This window comes from Mus caroli, chromosome 15 (genome assembly GCF_900094665.2).
Source record: "Mus caroli chromosome 15, CAROLI_EIJ_v1.1, whole genome shotgun sequence".
Taxonomy (NCBI): Eukaryota; Metazoa; Chordata; class Mammalia; order Rodentia; family Muridae; genus Mus; species Mus caroli.
The window spans coordinates 73,019,294-73,034,668 of NC_034584.1; the positions used below are offsets into that span (position 1 = coordinate 73,019,294).

Genomic DNA, 15,375 nt, shown 5'->3' on the forward strand with positions numbered 1-15,375 from the left:
AGAGAGAGAGAGAGAGAGAGAGAGAGAGGCAGAGAGAAAGAGAGACAGACAGAGACAGAGACAGAGAGAGCCAGGTTCTGTTCAGTTTTAGCACTGTCACAGAACACTAAGAGTACCCACCTACTCCGTTGGCATCTGATCCAGGAAGGTCAGCATGGAGTGAGCCTGGTCACCTAGTGGCCACACTTGCTGGAGCCTTTGCCTACCTTTCTTTTTTCTTTTCTTTTTCTTCCTTTTCTTTCTTTCTTTTTTTTTTTTAGGTTTTTTGAGACAGGATTTCTCTGTGTAGCCCTGGCTGTCCTGGAACTCACTCTGTAGACCAGGCTGGCCTCAAACTCAGAAATCCACCTGCCTGAGCCTCCCGAGAACTGGGATTAAAGGCGTGGGCCACTATACCCTGCTACCTTGTCCCTTCCTTAGACCTGATTTGCACCTTGACAGAGACACACTGAGTGACAGGTGAGGCAGAGGGGAGAGTGGAGGCTCCTGGGCAAACAGGATTGAGACTGAGACAGAGCCAAGGAGATGAGGAAGAAGGAGCGGCCAATAGAAGAGGTCTCCTCGCTCCAGGGAGCCTGCTGTGCTCTGCATTTTTTAATTATTATTTTTATTTATTTATTCCATGTATGTAAGTGTTTTGCCTGTGTGTATGTTGGTGTGCCGTGTGTATGCAGTGCCTGCAGAGGCCAGAACAACATCTGGGACTGGAGTTACAGGGGTTGTAAGCCAGCACGCGAGTGACCCTCTGAAAGAGCAGCCTGCGCCCCTAACAACTGAGCAACCACTCCGGCCCCAGTGGCCACCATTTTAAACAGCTCAGTGGAAGGAAGGTGCTGGGCTTTGGAGGGCCAGAGTAAGGCTTCCATAGAGCCGTGCGGGCAAGGACAATGGGCAGGAATGCCCAGGACCTCAGTCTTGAGTGCCCCCTGCCTCTGCATGTGTACTTACTGAGGAAGCCCAGGGGCAAAACCAATGAGCATTTAGATGTCTGGTCAGTCTGGCTTAGGAGTCCCGCTGTGTGGCTTTGGGCAATTACTTCACCTCTCTGTTTCAAGCATTGCCAAACCCTCCTTGGGGATGCAAAGGCAACCCAGTGAGAACCAGTGAGGACTCGGAAAGGCACAGGCTAGCTCACTGGCTGGGCCAGGCAGAGAGGAGGGCAGGGCTTCCCCAATGGAGGTTCCAGTCAAGGCAGCAAGGGATGACAGTCAAGGCAGCAGGGGATGACAGTCAAGGCAGCAGGGGATGACAGTCAAGGCAGCAAGGGATGACTGTCTCTCTTCCTATCCCTCACCTTTGTCCTCTCTGATGGACTCCTCTGCCTTTATCTGCCCCTGAGATTGGAGGTCATAGTGGCTGTGTCCACACGTCCCTGGAGAGTTCACTTTGCTGCAGACCTTTGCAGTTCCAGCCCTTCCAGGCCTCCCTGAGGAAACCTTGCCTTGGGTCTCCTGAGATTCCTCCCTGAGCTGCCTTCCGGTATGTTCCCTACCCCATAATCTCCATCCTGACACTGTGTCTGTCGCACCTGGGAATCTGCCAGATTACCCTCCCCCACCTTACAGATTTACCACTTCGCCCTCTTACAGGACTCCCCGGACATGACTTACATGACTCTCCTCTGCAGCCCTGCTCCTCACAACACCCAGAGATCCCTACAGAGCACCCTCATGGCACACACACTCCTCCCATTGTACCCGCTTCCTCCTTCTGCCAGATCTCTTCTCTTTCAGGCCCCCTACTCTCTATAATCCCCCATTTTCCAGCCGATGGGCTCTACCCAAATTGTCCCACCGGGCTGGAGCTGGCCGCACGGCTCTATGGAAACCTTACTCTGGTCCACCAAAGCCCAGCACCTTCTTTCCACTGAGTTGTCTTTCTCTCAGCCCTTCTGTCCCCCCACCCCCACCCCCGCACTACCCTCAGCAAGGCCTTGCTTCTTATCCACGAAAGACAGGTATGTGCAGCTAGAGACTGAACTTTGACCCCCCCCCACACACACACACAGAGGTTTGCAGACTCTGGGGATCCTTTGTCAGAACTTTCATCTCTGAGGGTGGCAGCCTTACCACAGGTGGACTATGTCCTTGCCACCCTAGTTGGTGGCATCTGATATGACTGGCCTCTTTTCCTGCCTGTCACTTTCCTTCCTCATGGGCCACCCCTGCTCCCTGTGTTCCATCCACTCACCTTGGCCTGTCTGTGTCTCTTTTATGGTATCTGATGTCAGCTTCTACACACATGGACACATGACACACGGACACACGGACACACTCACTCCACTCTGTCTATCTGGATGCCTTCCATCTCCTCATCCTGCTTCTGTCTCTGCATCTGGGGTTGACTGTGAATGAGGTCATGTCCCTCCAGTGCTGTCGTGGGTGCTGGAATGAAACTTAGATCTCTGGGACAGTAGCAAGTGCTCTTAGCCACGAAGCCAGCTCTCCAGGTCTCTCTTGTGCTTTACTTTTGTGAAAATACAATTTTAATTTCGGGTGTCTGAGAGTTTTGCATGCATGTACATCTGCACACCACATATGTGCCGCTAAAGGTGGAGGCCTGAAGAGGGTGTCAGATTCCCTAGAACTGAAGATACAGATGGTCATGAGCCACCACGTGGGTGCTGGGATTGAATCCACGGCCTCTGGAAGAGCAGCCATTGCTCTTAGCCTCTGAGCCATCTCTCCTGCCCCCATGTAGGTTCTGACTGGAGCTTCAGTCTCTCTGAGGACCTCGACTTGTCCGTCTGTAATCATCCCTTTCCAACAAATACATTCTCTTTTCTTTTTTGAAAGCAGGATCTAGGTAGCCCAGGCTGACCTCAAACTCTCCAGTCTTCCTGCCTCAACCTCCCCTGTGCTGGGATTACAGGTGGGCCTCACTATGCCCACCGAATTTAATGGTTACTGTCATTTTCTTCTTTTTTCCTTCTATTTTCCACTGAAGTTTCATCCCTACACAGGCAGGCATCTCTTTTCTGCTCCTGGCTTTACACTCAGTGCCTGACACATACTAAACACAATAGGAGTCTTGAGCTCAGAATGAGCCAGGGGTCTTACCGGGAGACGGAAGCAAAGGACAGTGGCTGAAGAGTCATCCACCCTGTAGAGTCACCAAGCCTTTCAGGGCTCCCGTGTGTCCCTTGCAGATGTTACAGTCAAGAGCATTGTAAGTCCCCTGCCCGATAAGATCCTGGTTCCCACTCTGATGCGATGGATCCGTTTTTCACACAAGGTTTCATTTCTCTGTCACAGTAATCCAAGGTAGGTAGCAAAGCCCCTTTTTGGCCTACAGTAGCAAAACAGCCCGGGGAAACTGCGAAGCTTCACTCAGGAGACTACATTTCCCAGGAAGGTTGCCCGCAGCGAGGCAGCTGTGAGGCTTTTAAAGGGCCTCAACTGCTAAATCTGGAGCGGTCCGGTCTGGAGTCTGGGATGGAGTGGGGGCTGGCGGATGGAAGCCGGCAACAGAGAGCCACCTGCCAGGGGGATTGTGTGGGCAGGCAGGAGTCACCCAGGCTCTTGACTCTGTAGTCCTGGAAGTAAGACTAGGCTATGCCAGCACGGGGAGCTGACAGACCCTCTCATCTTACCCAACTCAGCATCTCCCAGAAAACCCCTTTCTTCCCTTAATCACCACCCCCCAGAACGGTAAGGAGGTGGAGCTGTTGAATCTTGTGTCTCAGTGGGGGGTGCCTCCCCCACTTTCCTGCATGGCCCCTGCTGGTCCTATCTCAAGGCGTCCTGGGCCACAATTCTGTCTTCAGGAGATGGACTGTTTTAGGATTTCGGGGGAGGGGGTAATGGATGTTAAAGGATTGTGGGAGCGGTAGAAATGGTCGAGCTGCAAGACTAAATGAAGGTCTGGGGTCTGTGCGGAGCTGTCGCCTCTTCTTCCAAGCCCCAAACCCTCCGGGTAAATGTGGGTCCTGATCATAATTCATACCCTCCCTGCCAAAGAATCGAACTGCTGTAGAGCTCCTTGCAAACTGTAATGGAATATGAGAATAAGAAATTTCAACATTGTGTGATCCGATTCATTTCATTTGTATTCACGGGGGACATTGTATCTCAGAGGTAAGGTACCTTCTCCATAAAATCTTTGTGGAAACCAGGAGAATCTGTTTTCAAAATATCCCAAACAAATCTCCTAGAATGTGTTTTCAAATTAGGAAACTTCAGGGTCACTGAAAGCACCAGAATTAAAAACCTCGACCTTTTGAACTAACCTGGCCTCAAACAGCAATCCCTTCACCCAGATTAGCTAGTAATGAAGGCACTTGGTCTTCCCCTCCTCCAATCATTTGGATTAACCTAGTGTGTGTGTGTGTGTGTGTGTGTGTGTGTGTGTGTGTGTGTGTGTGTGTGTGCCTGGTCTCAGGGACTCCCAAGCCCAGTAAACCTCTCCCCACACCTCCCCCAAATTCAAAGCTCCATCATCTAAGCTGCTCCTTCTGGTGTGACAAACAGCCCCAGGCCTTAGCAGAGGTTAGATCATCTTGATCAGCTACAATTCCCCATTCCCAGGTTACTGTTTAATTAAACAATGTGCCTTTTTGCTAGGGAATAAAAACACCAGGGTCTGGGGATCCAGCTCAGGTAGGCAATACCACCAGAACCCTACTGAACCGCTGCCAAGAGTAGGTCCTAACATTGTGAGTAGGTTTTGGGCTCTCTGGGGATCTCTTCGGCAAATCTCAGAGCCTCTAAACTCTCTCGGAGCCTAGGACTCCCAACAGCCCCAGGTCGGACTACAGATGGTGGCGCCCCTTGCTCACTTGGTGGATTTTTGCCAAGCAGGGCGGAAAAGATGGATACATTTTAACAAAGACATGGCATCTTCCCAGCAAAATGGCGGTGGTCGGGACCACGGCTCCCTGGTGGACACCTAAGTAACGACCAGGGAAACGAGAACTCTCTCCTCAGGCTTCTCCCGCTGCGCCCCATTTTTCCAAGTCTCTAAAAGCACACGGAGCCTCTGTGCATCCTAAGGGTCCCCAGGATGGTCTGATCAGAGCCATGGGACAGCACCTATGATAGAGACTGCACACCCATTAAGCCACACCCCACCTTGAAGAGGCCAGTGGGAGAGGGGACCTTCACCCGCTAGGGTGGGCCTGGGGGGGGTGCTGCTTCTTACATCCCCGAAACTCCCTAGCTAGCAAGGCAGGCATGTAAATGAACTCATACTCAGATACATGGGAGACGTGGGGGGTCTTTGAGGAGAGCAGGCCGCCCGGGAGGCTTGTCCGCATCTCCCAGGGGTCCCAGAAAGCTTTGGGGGGCTCGGGTTCAGAGAGCAATCAACTCGCCGAGGTCCGGGGGTGCATCGAGGGGAGAGGCGACTCAAGAGGGGGAAGGGACAAAGTTTGAAAGTGCCCTTCCAACTCTTCCAGGGAAAGTTTCCTTGAGGGCCCCGCAGGCAGAGAGGGGGTAGGGGTGTCAGAGGAGCTGTGGTCGGGTGACCCCCGAGAGGTGACCGGACCCCGGGGAGGCGACCCCTCCCCCCTTGTCCCGACTCGGCCCGGCTGGGAGTCGCCCAGCTCGGGGCCGCGTGTGTTAGTTGGGGCCGCTTCTGAGCCGCTCCGCCAGGTTGGGGGACCCCGCAGGCAGCCGGGAGTGGGGCCCCTGGTAGTCCCAGGGGGGAGCTTTCCGACGGGGGGTCTCAAGCCCCGGGGCTCCCCGGCTCCGCAGAGCCAGCCCCCCGCAAAGGGGAAATGTGCCGGCGCCCCAGCGCTCCTCCGCGCCGTTTGGGGCTCGTGGTGGGCGCGGGGGGCGGCGGCCGGGGCGCCAGGGTCCCCAGCGGGGAAGCCTAGGGAGCCGGGCAGAGACCCCGAGAGACGGCAGGCAGCGGGAAGGCCCGGGCCGCCGTGAAAGGTCGAGTTTGCTCGGCGGAAGAAACACAGATGGCGGCGGCGCGGCGCCATTCCGGGCCGGGAGCAGGCAGCCAGCAGCCCAGTCCTCACCGCGGTCCGCCCGCCGCCGCTAAATACCCGGATGCGCCGCCCGAGCGCCAGACGCCGAGCTGGGAAAAGGGAGGCCGTGGAGGCGGAGGCAGCGCCAGGCGCCGGGCGAGCGACGGAACGGTGGGGGCTGGGCGCACAGAGCAGCTCGCGACCCGCGCCGGGAGGACAGGAGCCACGCGTCGCCCGCGTCCCCGGCAGCCTCACTTGCGTCTGGCCTGCTAGTGGAGCGGGAGAGCAGATCCCGAGTCAGGTTCTGCACAGCCTCCGGCGAGGACTGGCCCATCGGAAGGCTCCTTGAACAGTGGGAGCAGGCCGGCCACCATGACCGAGAACTCCACCTCCGCCCCGGCGGCGAAGCCCAAGCGGGCCAAGGCTTCCAAGAAGTCCACGGACCACCCCAAGTATTCAGACATGATCGTGGCTGCCATCCAGGCAGAGAAGAACCGCGCCGGCTCCTCGCGCCAGTCCATCCAAAAGTATATCAAGAGCCACTACAAGGTGGGTGAGAACGCCGACTCCCAGATCAAGTTGTCCATCAAGCGCCTAGTGACCACCGGTGTTCTCAAGCAAACCAAAGGGGTGGGCGCCTCGGGGTCCTTCAGGCTGGCCAAGGGCGATGAGCCCAAGAGGTCGGTGGCTTTCAAGAAGACCAAGAAGGAAGTCAAGAAAGTGGCCACTCCAAAGAAGGCAGCCAAGCCCAAGAAAGCTGCCTCCAAAGCCCCAAGCAAGAAACCCAAAGCCACCCCTGTCAAGAAGGCCAAGAAGAAGCCGGCTGCCACGCCCAAGAAAGCCAAAAAGCCCAAGATTGTCAAAGTCAAACCAGTCAAGGCCTCCAAACCCAAGAAGGCCAAAACTGTGAAGCCCAAAGCCAAGTCGAGTGCCAAGAGGGCCAGCAAGAAGAAGTGACAGTGAAGGCTTTGCATGGGGACACTCCTTCCTCCCTCCTGTTTTCTGTAAATACATTTCCTCACTTGATCCCATCTGCAACCCTTTGCCCATTCTATTCTGACTTTATATAAAGAGGACAGAGTTTGGATTCCTCAGACAGACATTGTGGAATGACTCCTTTTTCCTTAACCCATTGTGCAAGGACAGCAAACAGACCTCATCTTTGTAATGATGGAGATGTACTTTTTTCTTGATTTGATATTAACCTTCTTACGGGGTTAGGGATGGGGGGTGGGTTGTGTTGTTTCAGTCGGTGGTTTGTTTACTATGAAGGAACTGGCAAAGTTCTGGCTAGGTGAGGGGACCCAGGAACTAAGGTTTGTCTTCTAAGGCTTTCTTAGACTGCTTGTCCCTCGAGCTTTTCAAAACCTTTGATGGGGAGCAGGTGATACCCCACCTAGCTGGCCAAGAAGGGAGGAAAAATTCCCTGTGGCTGCCCTACCAACGGTGGTAAGTTGGGGACCTGGATTCTTTTTCTCTTCTGCCCTAGTACCTCCTCATTGTCTAAAGGGGCAAAGGGGTCCAAGTGACAGCTGGTTAGAGAAGCCATAGCTTCTCACAACCAGGATCTAGCCATTGGGAAGGAGGGGTCTTTTTCAGTCGTCTCTGGTTAAATGCGAGTGGACTTAGGGGGAGGGGTGGGGAATCAGCCAAGTGCCTCAGTGTGCCTATGGAAACTTGGGTTTTTTCCACACGGTTGATGGATTGTGTCCTAGCAGGACTTTGTACGTTTCCTTTCTTCCCTTTCCTGTGTAAGATGTGGCTTTGCTTGGTGCCGCTTCAGGTCTACCAGCTGCCGCTTAAAACCCTCCAACCTCTTTTACTCTTTGAGTCTTTTTCTAAGTAGCAGAGGAGGGGGAGAGGCAGGGAGTGGACTGTAAGACATACTCCAGTTGATTCGAATTTGCTAGGTAGCTTTAGAGAGGCAGGATTGTGTGCATGTGTGTGTATATATATATATATATATATCCATATCTAAGACTAGGACTTAGTCTCACTTCGGGAGCTGGGAGAAAAAAATCTGTACAGTTGTCTTTCTCTTATTTTAATAAAATAGGAAACTCGCGCACCCTACCCCGCCCCCCCCCTTTTTAAACAAGTGTAACTAGTGCCCGGGAAAAGTTACTGTGGTTGTAATTTTAAAACTTTAAAATAAAACTGGAAAGGAAAAAAATCTGAGTGGTGCGTTTTTCTTTAACTGGAGGAGAGAGGAGCGATCTGACGGGCAGTGTGGGGAGAGCTTGCGCCACATTCGCGCCGGAGAATAGCAAAGCTTTGGAGTGACAGGAACGCTCCAACAGGAAGGTTGGCTGGGCACGTAGGTCGGTCTTCGGGAGAGGTAGGTGTGTAGGCAAGGTCTGGGGAGGAAAGGCGTTGAAGTCTCTTTCTCCGCCTACTCAGCTTCCCCGTCGCGGACCTCCCGGGTCTCGATTTACAAATCAATCCCTTCTTGGCTGGCCGTCGCGGTTAGGCTCCGCCCGCGGGTGGAGTCTACCATCCTTTTAAAGTGAGCTCCTGTTGTTCTGATTTGCTGCCGGGGCCCTGCCCACGCCACGTGACGGGGAGCGCTAGGCTTCAGGCTGGCGGGTGCACTTCAGCTTGTGGGCGCGATGTGGGCCAGCTTCATGTGGCGCGGGGCGCTGTCCCCCAGCCGCCGCGCTCACTCAGCGCTGGCTCAGTTGCGCTGCATCCTGGACAGCGAACTGGAAGGGATTCGCGGAGCCGGCACCTGGAAGAGTGAGCGGGTGATCACGTCCCGTCAGGGACCGTGCATCCGCGTGGACGGCATCTCGGGAGGTAACTTCCCCTCCTGGGAGTCCTCGTACCTGGTCAGGAGGCCAAGAGCCCTTCCAAGGCTTGCATGTGAATGGAGGCCCTAGGGTGGGTGTGGGGAGAGAGGCACGTGCTGCTGGTCTGTCTGGGACACACTAGGACCTCCTTGTGTTAACTCCACCTGTTTAAACCTGTTTCGAAGGAGGGAGGTGATTTTAATCCGTCAGCACCTTTTGGGTGCCGAGAGCTAGGCTGCACTGAGACCCCACCCTGTGAGAAAAAGAGAGCGATATCCAGCTGCCTCAGCTCCCTACACCCACTTTCCAGGAGGAGTGACTGGAACAAAACTTTCCTTGAGCAGATGTGTGTGAAGGGCTCCAGTTGCTGCTCCTTTATTCATGATGACATCTGTATGCAAGAGGGACCATTTCCCCCCTTGGATTTTCGAGACAGGGTTTCTCTGTGTAGTCCTGGCTGTCCTGGAACCTGCTCTGTAGACCAGGCTAGCCTCAGCCTCCAAATTGATCTCAGCGTCCAAATTGCTGAGATCAAAGGCATACAGCACCAAGCCTGGTTTGAGAGACCAATTTTTAGGGAAAGGAAGCATGCTCTTATCCCAGCATTCAGGTCTACATAGAGAAACCCTGTCTCAAAAAACATAAATAAGAAAGGAAGAAGGGGAAATACAACCAGATTTCCCCAGACCCTTCACTGGCCAGCTCCAGTGTCCCAGGATATTGGAGTGGAAGGCCAGCCTCCTCCCAAGAGGCTAAAGCAAGCAAGGGGATTAAGGCTGCAGAAGTTCCCATGTTCTGTAACTGTCTTTCCCTAAAGAGAACCATAAAATGAACCTCTTGTCTAACAAAACCTTCAGCCGGACCAAACAGCTCTCCCGGAGTGATTTCAGAGAGCTATATAATCAATAGGTTGGGGATGTGGCTCAGTGGCAGAGCGCTTGCCCAGCTCACATGAGGCTCTGGGTTTCAATTCTCAGCACTCACACCACACACAAATGATGAGACATTGGGAGAATCAAGTTTGTAGGCTATCTGTTTACTTTTGCTTTATGTGCATTGGTGTGTTTGTCTACATGTATGTCTTTGTGAGGGTGTCAGATATTGGAGTTAAAGACATTTGTGAGCTGTCGTGTAGGTGCTGGGAATTAAACCCCGGTCCTCTGGAAGAGCACTCAGTGCTCTTAACCGATGAGCCATCATCTCTCCAGCTCCACCTTATTAGCTTTTTAAGCCATGGATAGCTGAGGTCTCTGGGACACCCCTCTGGAGATGCAGTGCTATGGCAGCAGATGTGTGGTCATTGGAACTGGAGGACCTAGGCCCCTTTGACAATCAAGAAAAGGAAAACCGAGATGACCATAGTCCTGAGGCTGCAGAAATGTGAGGAAGGTCTGGGATCCCCTTAGACGGAATGTCATTCAAAGCCAGGGTTTAAACTTCTCATCCTTCAAGGTACAAAGCAGAGAGGGACAAACCTCTTATAATCCTCCTGTGTACATGTGTAATCCATATACTGTGTCAGTGGATTCAAAGCCTGGCCTCTCCCTAGAATGGGATTTTTTGTGCAGCTGTTACCTCTCAAGGACAAATCCAAGTTGACTTCCTCTGGTCCTGTCCCAGGACCTAGCACTATGGTCTTTGCAGGTTCTTCCTTTTCTTTTTTTTTTCTTCCTCTTTCCTTTCTTCTTCCTCCTCAGCCTCCTCCCCCCCCCCCCCAGTTTACTCTATCCAGAGATCCACCTGCCTCTGTCTCCTGTGTGCTGGGATTAAAGGGGTGTGTCTTAGTCAGGGTTTCTATTCCTATTCCTGCACAAACATCATGACCAAGAAGCAAGTTGGGGAGGAAAGGGTTTATTCAGCTTACAATTCTATACTGCTGTTTATCACCAAGGAAGTCAGGACTGGAACTCAAGCAGGTCAGAAAGCAGGAACGGATGCAGAGGCCATGGAGGGATGTTCTTTACTGGCTTGCCTCACCTGGCTTGCTTAGTCTGCTCTCTTATAGAACCAAGATTACCAGCCCAGGGATGGTCCCACCCACAAGGGGACCTCCCCCCTTGATCACTAATTGAGAAAATGCCTTACAGTTGGATCTCATGGAGGCATTTCCTCAACTGAAGCTCCTTTCTCTGTGATAACTCCAGCTGTGTCAAGTTGACACAAAACCAGCCAGTACAGGGTGCATCACCAAGTCTGGTTTCCCTACTTGCATTTCTTCCTCCTTTTTATCTCTTTCTTTCTTTCTTTCTTTCTTTCTTTCTTTCTTTCTTTCTTTCTTTCTGTCTGTCTGTCTGTCTGTCTGTCTGTCTGTCTGTCTGTCTTCCTTTCTTTTTTGAGACAGGGTTTTTCTTTGTAGCCCTGGCTGTCCTAGAACTTGCTCTGTAGACCAGGCTAGCCTCAAAATCAGAGGGATGCCTCTGCCTCTGCCTCCCAGTTACAGAGATGTGCCTGCCTCTGCCCTCTGAGTGCTGGGATTAAGGACATGGCCACCTTGCCCGACCCTCTTTGCATTTCTAAGCTGCATGCTTGGTCTTCTCCACCTTAGGAATCCTCAACTTCTGTGCCAATAACTACCTGGGCCTGAGCAGCCACCCTGAGGTGATCCAGGCAGGTCTGCAGGCTCTGGAGGAGTTTGGAGCTGGACTCAGTTCTACTCGATTTATCTGTGGGACCCAGGTATACATAGGGTGTTGGGTGGGCACTGGCTTCGACTGTCTGTGTGTTCAGCCAATGTAACTAGTCCCAAGGCAGGGCCCACTGTCAGCCCCAGAGCTTCAGTGCTACCAGGCAGGGGCAGGCCTCTTCTGAGAAGCCTGGGACCAGGAATGTGACCTCTGAGCTTCTGTTTCCCCACCTGTAGGACAGACAGAGCGCCTGCAATGGCCATGCTGCAGGAAAGGGACAAAAGGCCGAGCTGGAGCTATGTCTGCAGAGTGTCTGGTAGATGCTGGGCCTCCGAAGGTGGTAGCCTTCTTTTTGGTTTTTTGAGACAGGGTTTCTCTGTGCAACAACCCGTGGCTATCCAGGAACTCATTCTGTAGACCAGGCTGGCCTTGAATTCCTGGACTTCTACCTGCCTCTGCCTTCTAAGTGCTGTGTGCTGTGCCAGGATTAAAGGTGTGGGCCACCATGCCCGGCCATATATTTTCTAACAAAACTCTTGAGTTGAACCAAACAGCTCCCAAATCTCAGTGGTGGAGCCCCAGATAAGTAGAGGCTCACTTCATGTGATCCTCTTGTTTGCTGTGGAAAAACCAAAAAGACAGTCTGATGTGAAGGCATGTCTTCTGTCCCCAGCATCACTCAGAATCCCAATGCTAGACAGACCTCTACTGCAGACAAAGGTACGCTTGGGATCAGACCTGCCAGATCCCAGCCTCCAAGGTGGGAGTAGCTGCGACAGTCCAAGGCTCACAAGAGTCATCTGTGCCAAGAGCAATGCAATGTGTGGCTGAGGCTATAGGCTTCCTTCACGGGGTCTGGTGATGGCCATCTAAGCCTCTGTCCTGTAGGACTTGTCCCACAAAGCCTGCTGGCACTGATCTTAATCTGCCTGTGTCCTTTAGAGCATCCATAAGAATCTAGAAGCCAAGATAGCCCACTTCCACCAGCGTGAGGACGCCATCCTCTATCCCAGCTGTTTCGATGCCAACGCTGGCCTATTTGAGGTGTGTAGAGGCTGTGGGCAGCTTGGAGTTGGGCATCTGGGAGAGCTCGGCACCATGTCGGTGCCACAGAACAACCAATATAAACTAGAAGGCAGGGGTGACAGGAGCCTGGTGCTGACCTGACTTTCTCATCTGGCCCTAGGCACCTGGTAGAGGTAGAGTTTTGCCTCGAGAGGAGTTCTGAGGGAAGGGATACTCCTGGGGGCTATCTAAGAACTCCTCCCCGTAGGCTCTGCTGACCCCAGAGGATGCGGTTCTGTCAGATGAGCTGAACCATGCTTCCATCATTGACGGCATCCGACTGTGCAAGGCCCACAAGTACCGTTACCGCCACCTGGACATGGCTGACCTGGAAGCCAAGCTGAAGGAGGCTCAGGTGGGGTGAGGCACTGGGGCTCCAGAGAAAGGCCTACATTTCCCTGCTCAAGGAAACGAAACTTGGACGCATTACCCCTTTCCCAAAGAGCTGGAAGAGCAGAGGGAGCCATTTTGACTTCCTCATCCCTTATGCCCAAGACTTGTCTGTCGCTCCATGTTCTGTCGCTCCATGTCACCTGAGATCAGGAAGCATCTTTTAAGCAGGTGTGTGGGTGTGTCTAGGACCTGTCCCCACTCCAGCTTGTCCACTTGAGGTCTGAGCCCTTTCTCAGGGACAGGCCTAAAGTGGCTAAGCCTAGCAGAGATGAGCAAGGCCCAGGACAGGGCCTCAAGGGTGCCGAAGAGCAGGTGATGCGGCATAGGACCAGAGGACGCCGCATCACCTGCTCTTTTCTGTCCCACAGAAGCACAGGCTGCGCCTGGTGGCCACAGATGGAGCTTTCTCCATGGATGGTGACATCGCTCCCCTACAGGACATCTGCCGCCTTGCTGCCCAATATGGTGCCCTGGTCTTTGTGGATGAATGCCATGCCACTGGCTTTCTTGGGCCCACAGGACGGTGGGAACATTTGAGGGCTGGGTGGGGGCTTCTGCAGGTGGGTGGGAAGTCCCGTGGCCGGTGACAGCAGTGGTTACTTTCTTTGCAGGGGCACAGATGAGCTGCTAGGCGTCATGGACCAGGTCACCATCATCAACTCCACCCTGGGGAAGGCGCTGGGTGGAGCATCAGGTGCCTACAAAATCCTATCCATGGGGTCTCCTTCCCCACACGCAGGGCCTTGTGTCGTCACTGTAGAGAAAGTAGGGACAGGAGTCAGAGAGGAGGATGGTATGAATTATAGGAGGGGTTCAGGCAGTTCCTGGCTTCTTCAACTTTTTTTTTCTTTCTGTTTTCAGGGGGATATACCACCGGGCCTGAGCCACTGGTGTCCCTGCTGCGGCAGCGTTCTCGGCCCTACCTCTTCTCCAACAGCCTGCCTCCTGCTGTAGTCGGCTGTGCTTCTAAGGCCCTGGACCTGCTCATGGAGAGCAATGCCATCGTCCAGTCTATGGCTGCCAAGACTCGGCGGTATGGTGCCCACAGGGTTGGGTCAGAGAGAGGGAGAGATGGTAGCCACGCACTTTTCTGCCTCCTCCTGTCTGCTTCCTTTCCTTCCCACCCTCTCTGCCAGAGCATCCTCCTTCAGTCTCTAATGCCCTCTCTTGATATGGCTACTTCCCCACCTCCCTTTGTCTTTCCAGCCCCTGCTTGTGTCTTTTTTTTCCTTCCTCTAACCGGTGGGCATAGACCCTGAGCCTCTTCCTCAGGCTCCATGGCCTTCAGTTCCCTGTGACACTCAGCTGTGTCCCCAGGTTCCGCAGTAAGATGGAAGCTGCTGGTTTCACTGTCTCAGGAGCCGATCACCCCATCTGCCCTGTGATGCTGGGAGATGCACGGTTGTCTTCTCAAATGGCGGATGACATGTTAAAGAAAGGTAAGAGGATTGGGGGCAGAGTTGTCCCCAGAGAAAAGAACACCTGTAAACTGTAGCTCCTCCCTACATCCACGCCCTGCTCCTTGCTGCCCACATCAGCCATCTTCCAGACTTAACAAACCACAGGCTATGAGGTGGTCCCATGCCTGTCACCTTGGGCATCCCTTGTGTTTGCGGGTGGACCATGGGATAGCAGGCCCATGTCATAGCCCCAAAGCCTGTCTGCCTCTGGTGTACCCCTGCTGTTTTCCCAGGTATCTTTGTCATCGGATTTAGCTACCCTGTGGTCCCTAAAGGCAAGGCCCGGATCCGAGTGCAGATCTCGGCTGTACACAGTGAGGAAGACATTGACCGATGTGTGGAAGCCTTCGTGGAGGTGGGGCGGCTGCATGGAGCTCTGCCCTAAGCTCTGGGTAGGGACTTGCAGAGCCAAAGTTCCTCCACTGCGGGTGACATAGGGCTCCTCTGGTCAGCCCAGATCAGAGGCTGTGACTCAAGCCAGACTTCTAGAGCCTGGTTGAAAATGGGCCTGTACTTGTGATCAGAGAGGCAACAATGTGGAATTTGGCTATGACACTTCAGTCTGCTTTATTCATTCTGGGTAGGCGTAGTCCTCTGGCTCCCTGAAGAACCAGGCAGGGGCTGGATCTCTGAGGGTAGTCCCCTGCATGAGGTGCATCTTCCCCCAAACTAAGTCGGGATGCTGTGTCTGGGAGGCACCATTTCGTACATACAGCATGCTGTGCTGCTGTGCAGGGCAGTGGAGAACCAGCCCTGTGGACCCTTTCTGCAGCCTAAGCTTGGTGGGCACCTTGTCTCCTGTGCCCTAGCGGAAGGATAAAATGTAACTGCCAAATGAGAATTGTTCCTACACCTGTGTTCCCTAGGAGAGGGCAGAGGTTCAGGCCCCAGAAAGAAGAAAGCAGATCACCACTGAACGTCATTGAATCCTTGTTTTCCAGAGCTCTTTGTCCTTAACCCCGTGGCCTTAGGCCCCTGTGCAGGTCCCAGTTTCCCCCCACTTTAGAGAGCTGATGTTCCATAGGGAGACCTTTCTGTCTCTGATTCAAAAGCCGATAGTCTGTCTGATGGTCAGCCACCAGGGGGCGCAGCGTGTTCACGCTGCAGCCGGTGGCTGCCCCGCCTCTTCG

At 53.6% G+C, this 15,375-nt stretch overlaps 2 protein-coding genes across 2 annotated transcripts; both read left to right on the plus strand.

Annotated features, from left to right (window-relative positions):
- The first annotated feature begins 5,781 nt into the window (after positions 1–5,781).
- Positions 5,782–8,087, plus strand: LOC110310351 (histone H1.0). Its single transcript, XM_021183227.2, has one exon. The coding sequence runs from the start codon at positions 6,287–6,289 to the stop codon at positions 6,869–6,871; it is 585 nt and encodes a 194-aa protein (XP_021038886.1). The 5' UTR covers positions 5,782–6,286; the 3' UTR covers positions 6,872–8,087.
- A 376-nt stretch (positions 8,088–8,463) lies between these two features.
- Gcat (glycine C-acetyltransferase) lies at positions 8,464–14,800 on the plus strand. Its single transcript, XM_021183257.2, has 9 exons — positions 8,464–8,710; positions 11,249–11,379; positions 12,270–12,371; positions 12,601–12,747; positions 13,154–13,308; positions 13,397–13,479; positions 13,647–13,818; positions 14,103–14,224; positions 14,479–14,800. The coding sequence occupies exons 1-9, from the start codon at positions 8,524–8,526 to the stop codon at positions 14,628–14,630; spliced, it is 1,251 nt and encodes a 416-aa protein (XP_021038916.1). The 5' UTR covers positions 8,464–8,523; the 3' UTR covers positions 14,631–14,800.
- Positions 14,801–15,375: the final 575 nt, after the last annotated feature.

Bases quoted from the DNA above. Each gene is read 5' to 3' on its own strand.
- LOC110310351 (XM_021183227.2), top strand. From the start codon at position 6,287: ATGACCGAGAACTCCACCTCCGCCCCGGCGGCGAAGCCCAAGCGGGCC.
- Gcat (XM_021183257.2), top strand. From the start codon at position 8,524: ATGTGGGCCAGCTTCATGTGGCGCGGGGCGCTGTCCCCCAGCCGCCGC. The intron at 13,480-13,646 runs GTGCCTACAAAA...TTCTGTTTTCAG, and splicing joins GGCGCTGGGTGGAGCATCAG to GGGGATATACCACCGGGCCT. The intron at 14,225-14,478 runs GTAAGAGGATTG...CTGTTTTCCCAG, and splicing joins GGATGACATGTTAAAGAAAG to GTATCTTTGTCATCGGATTT.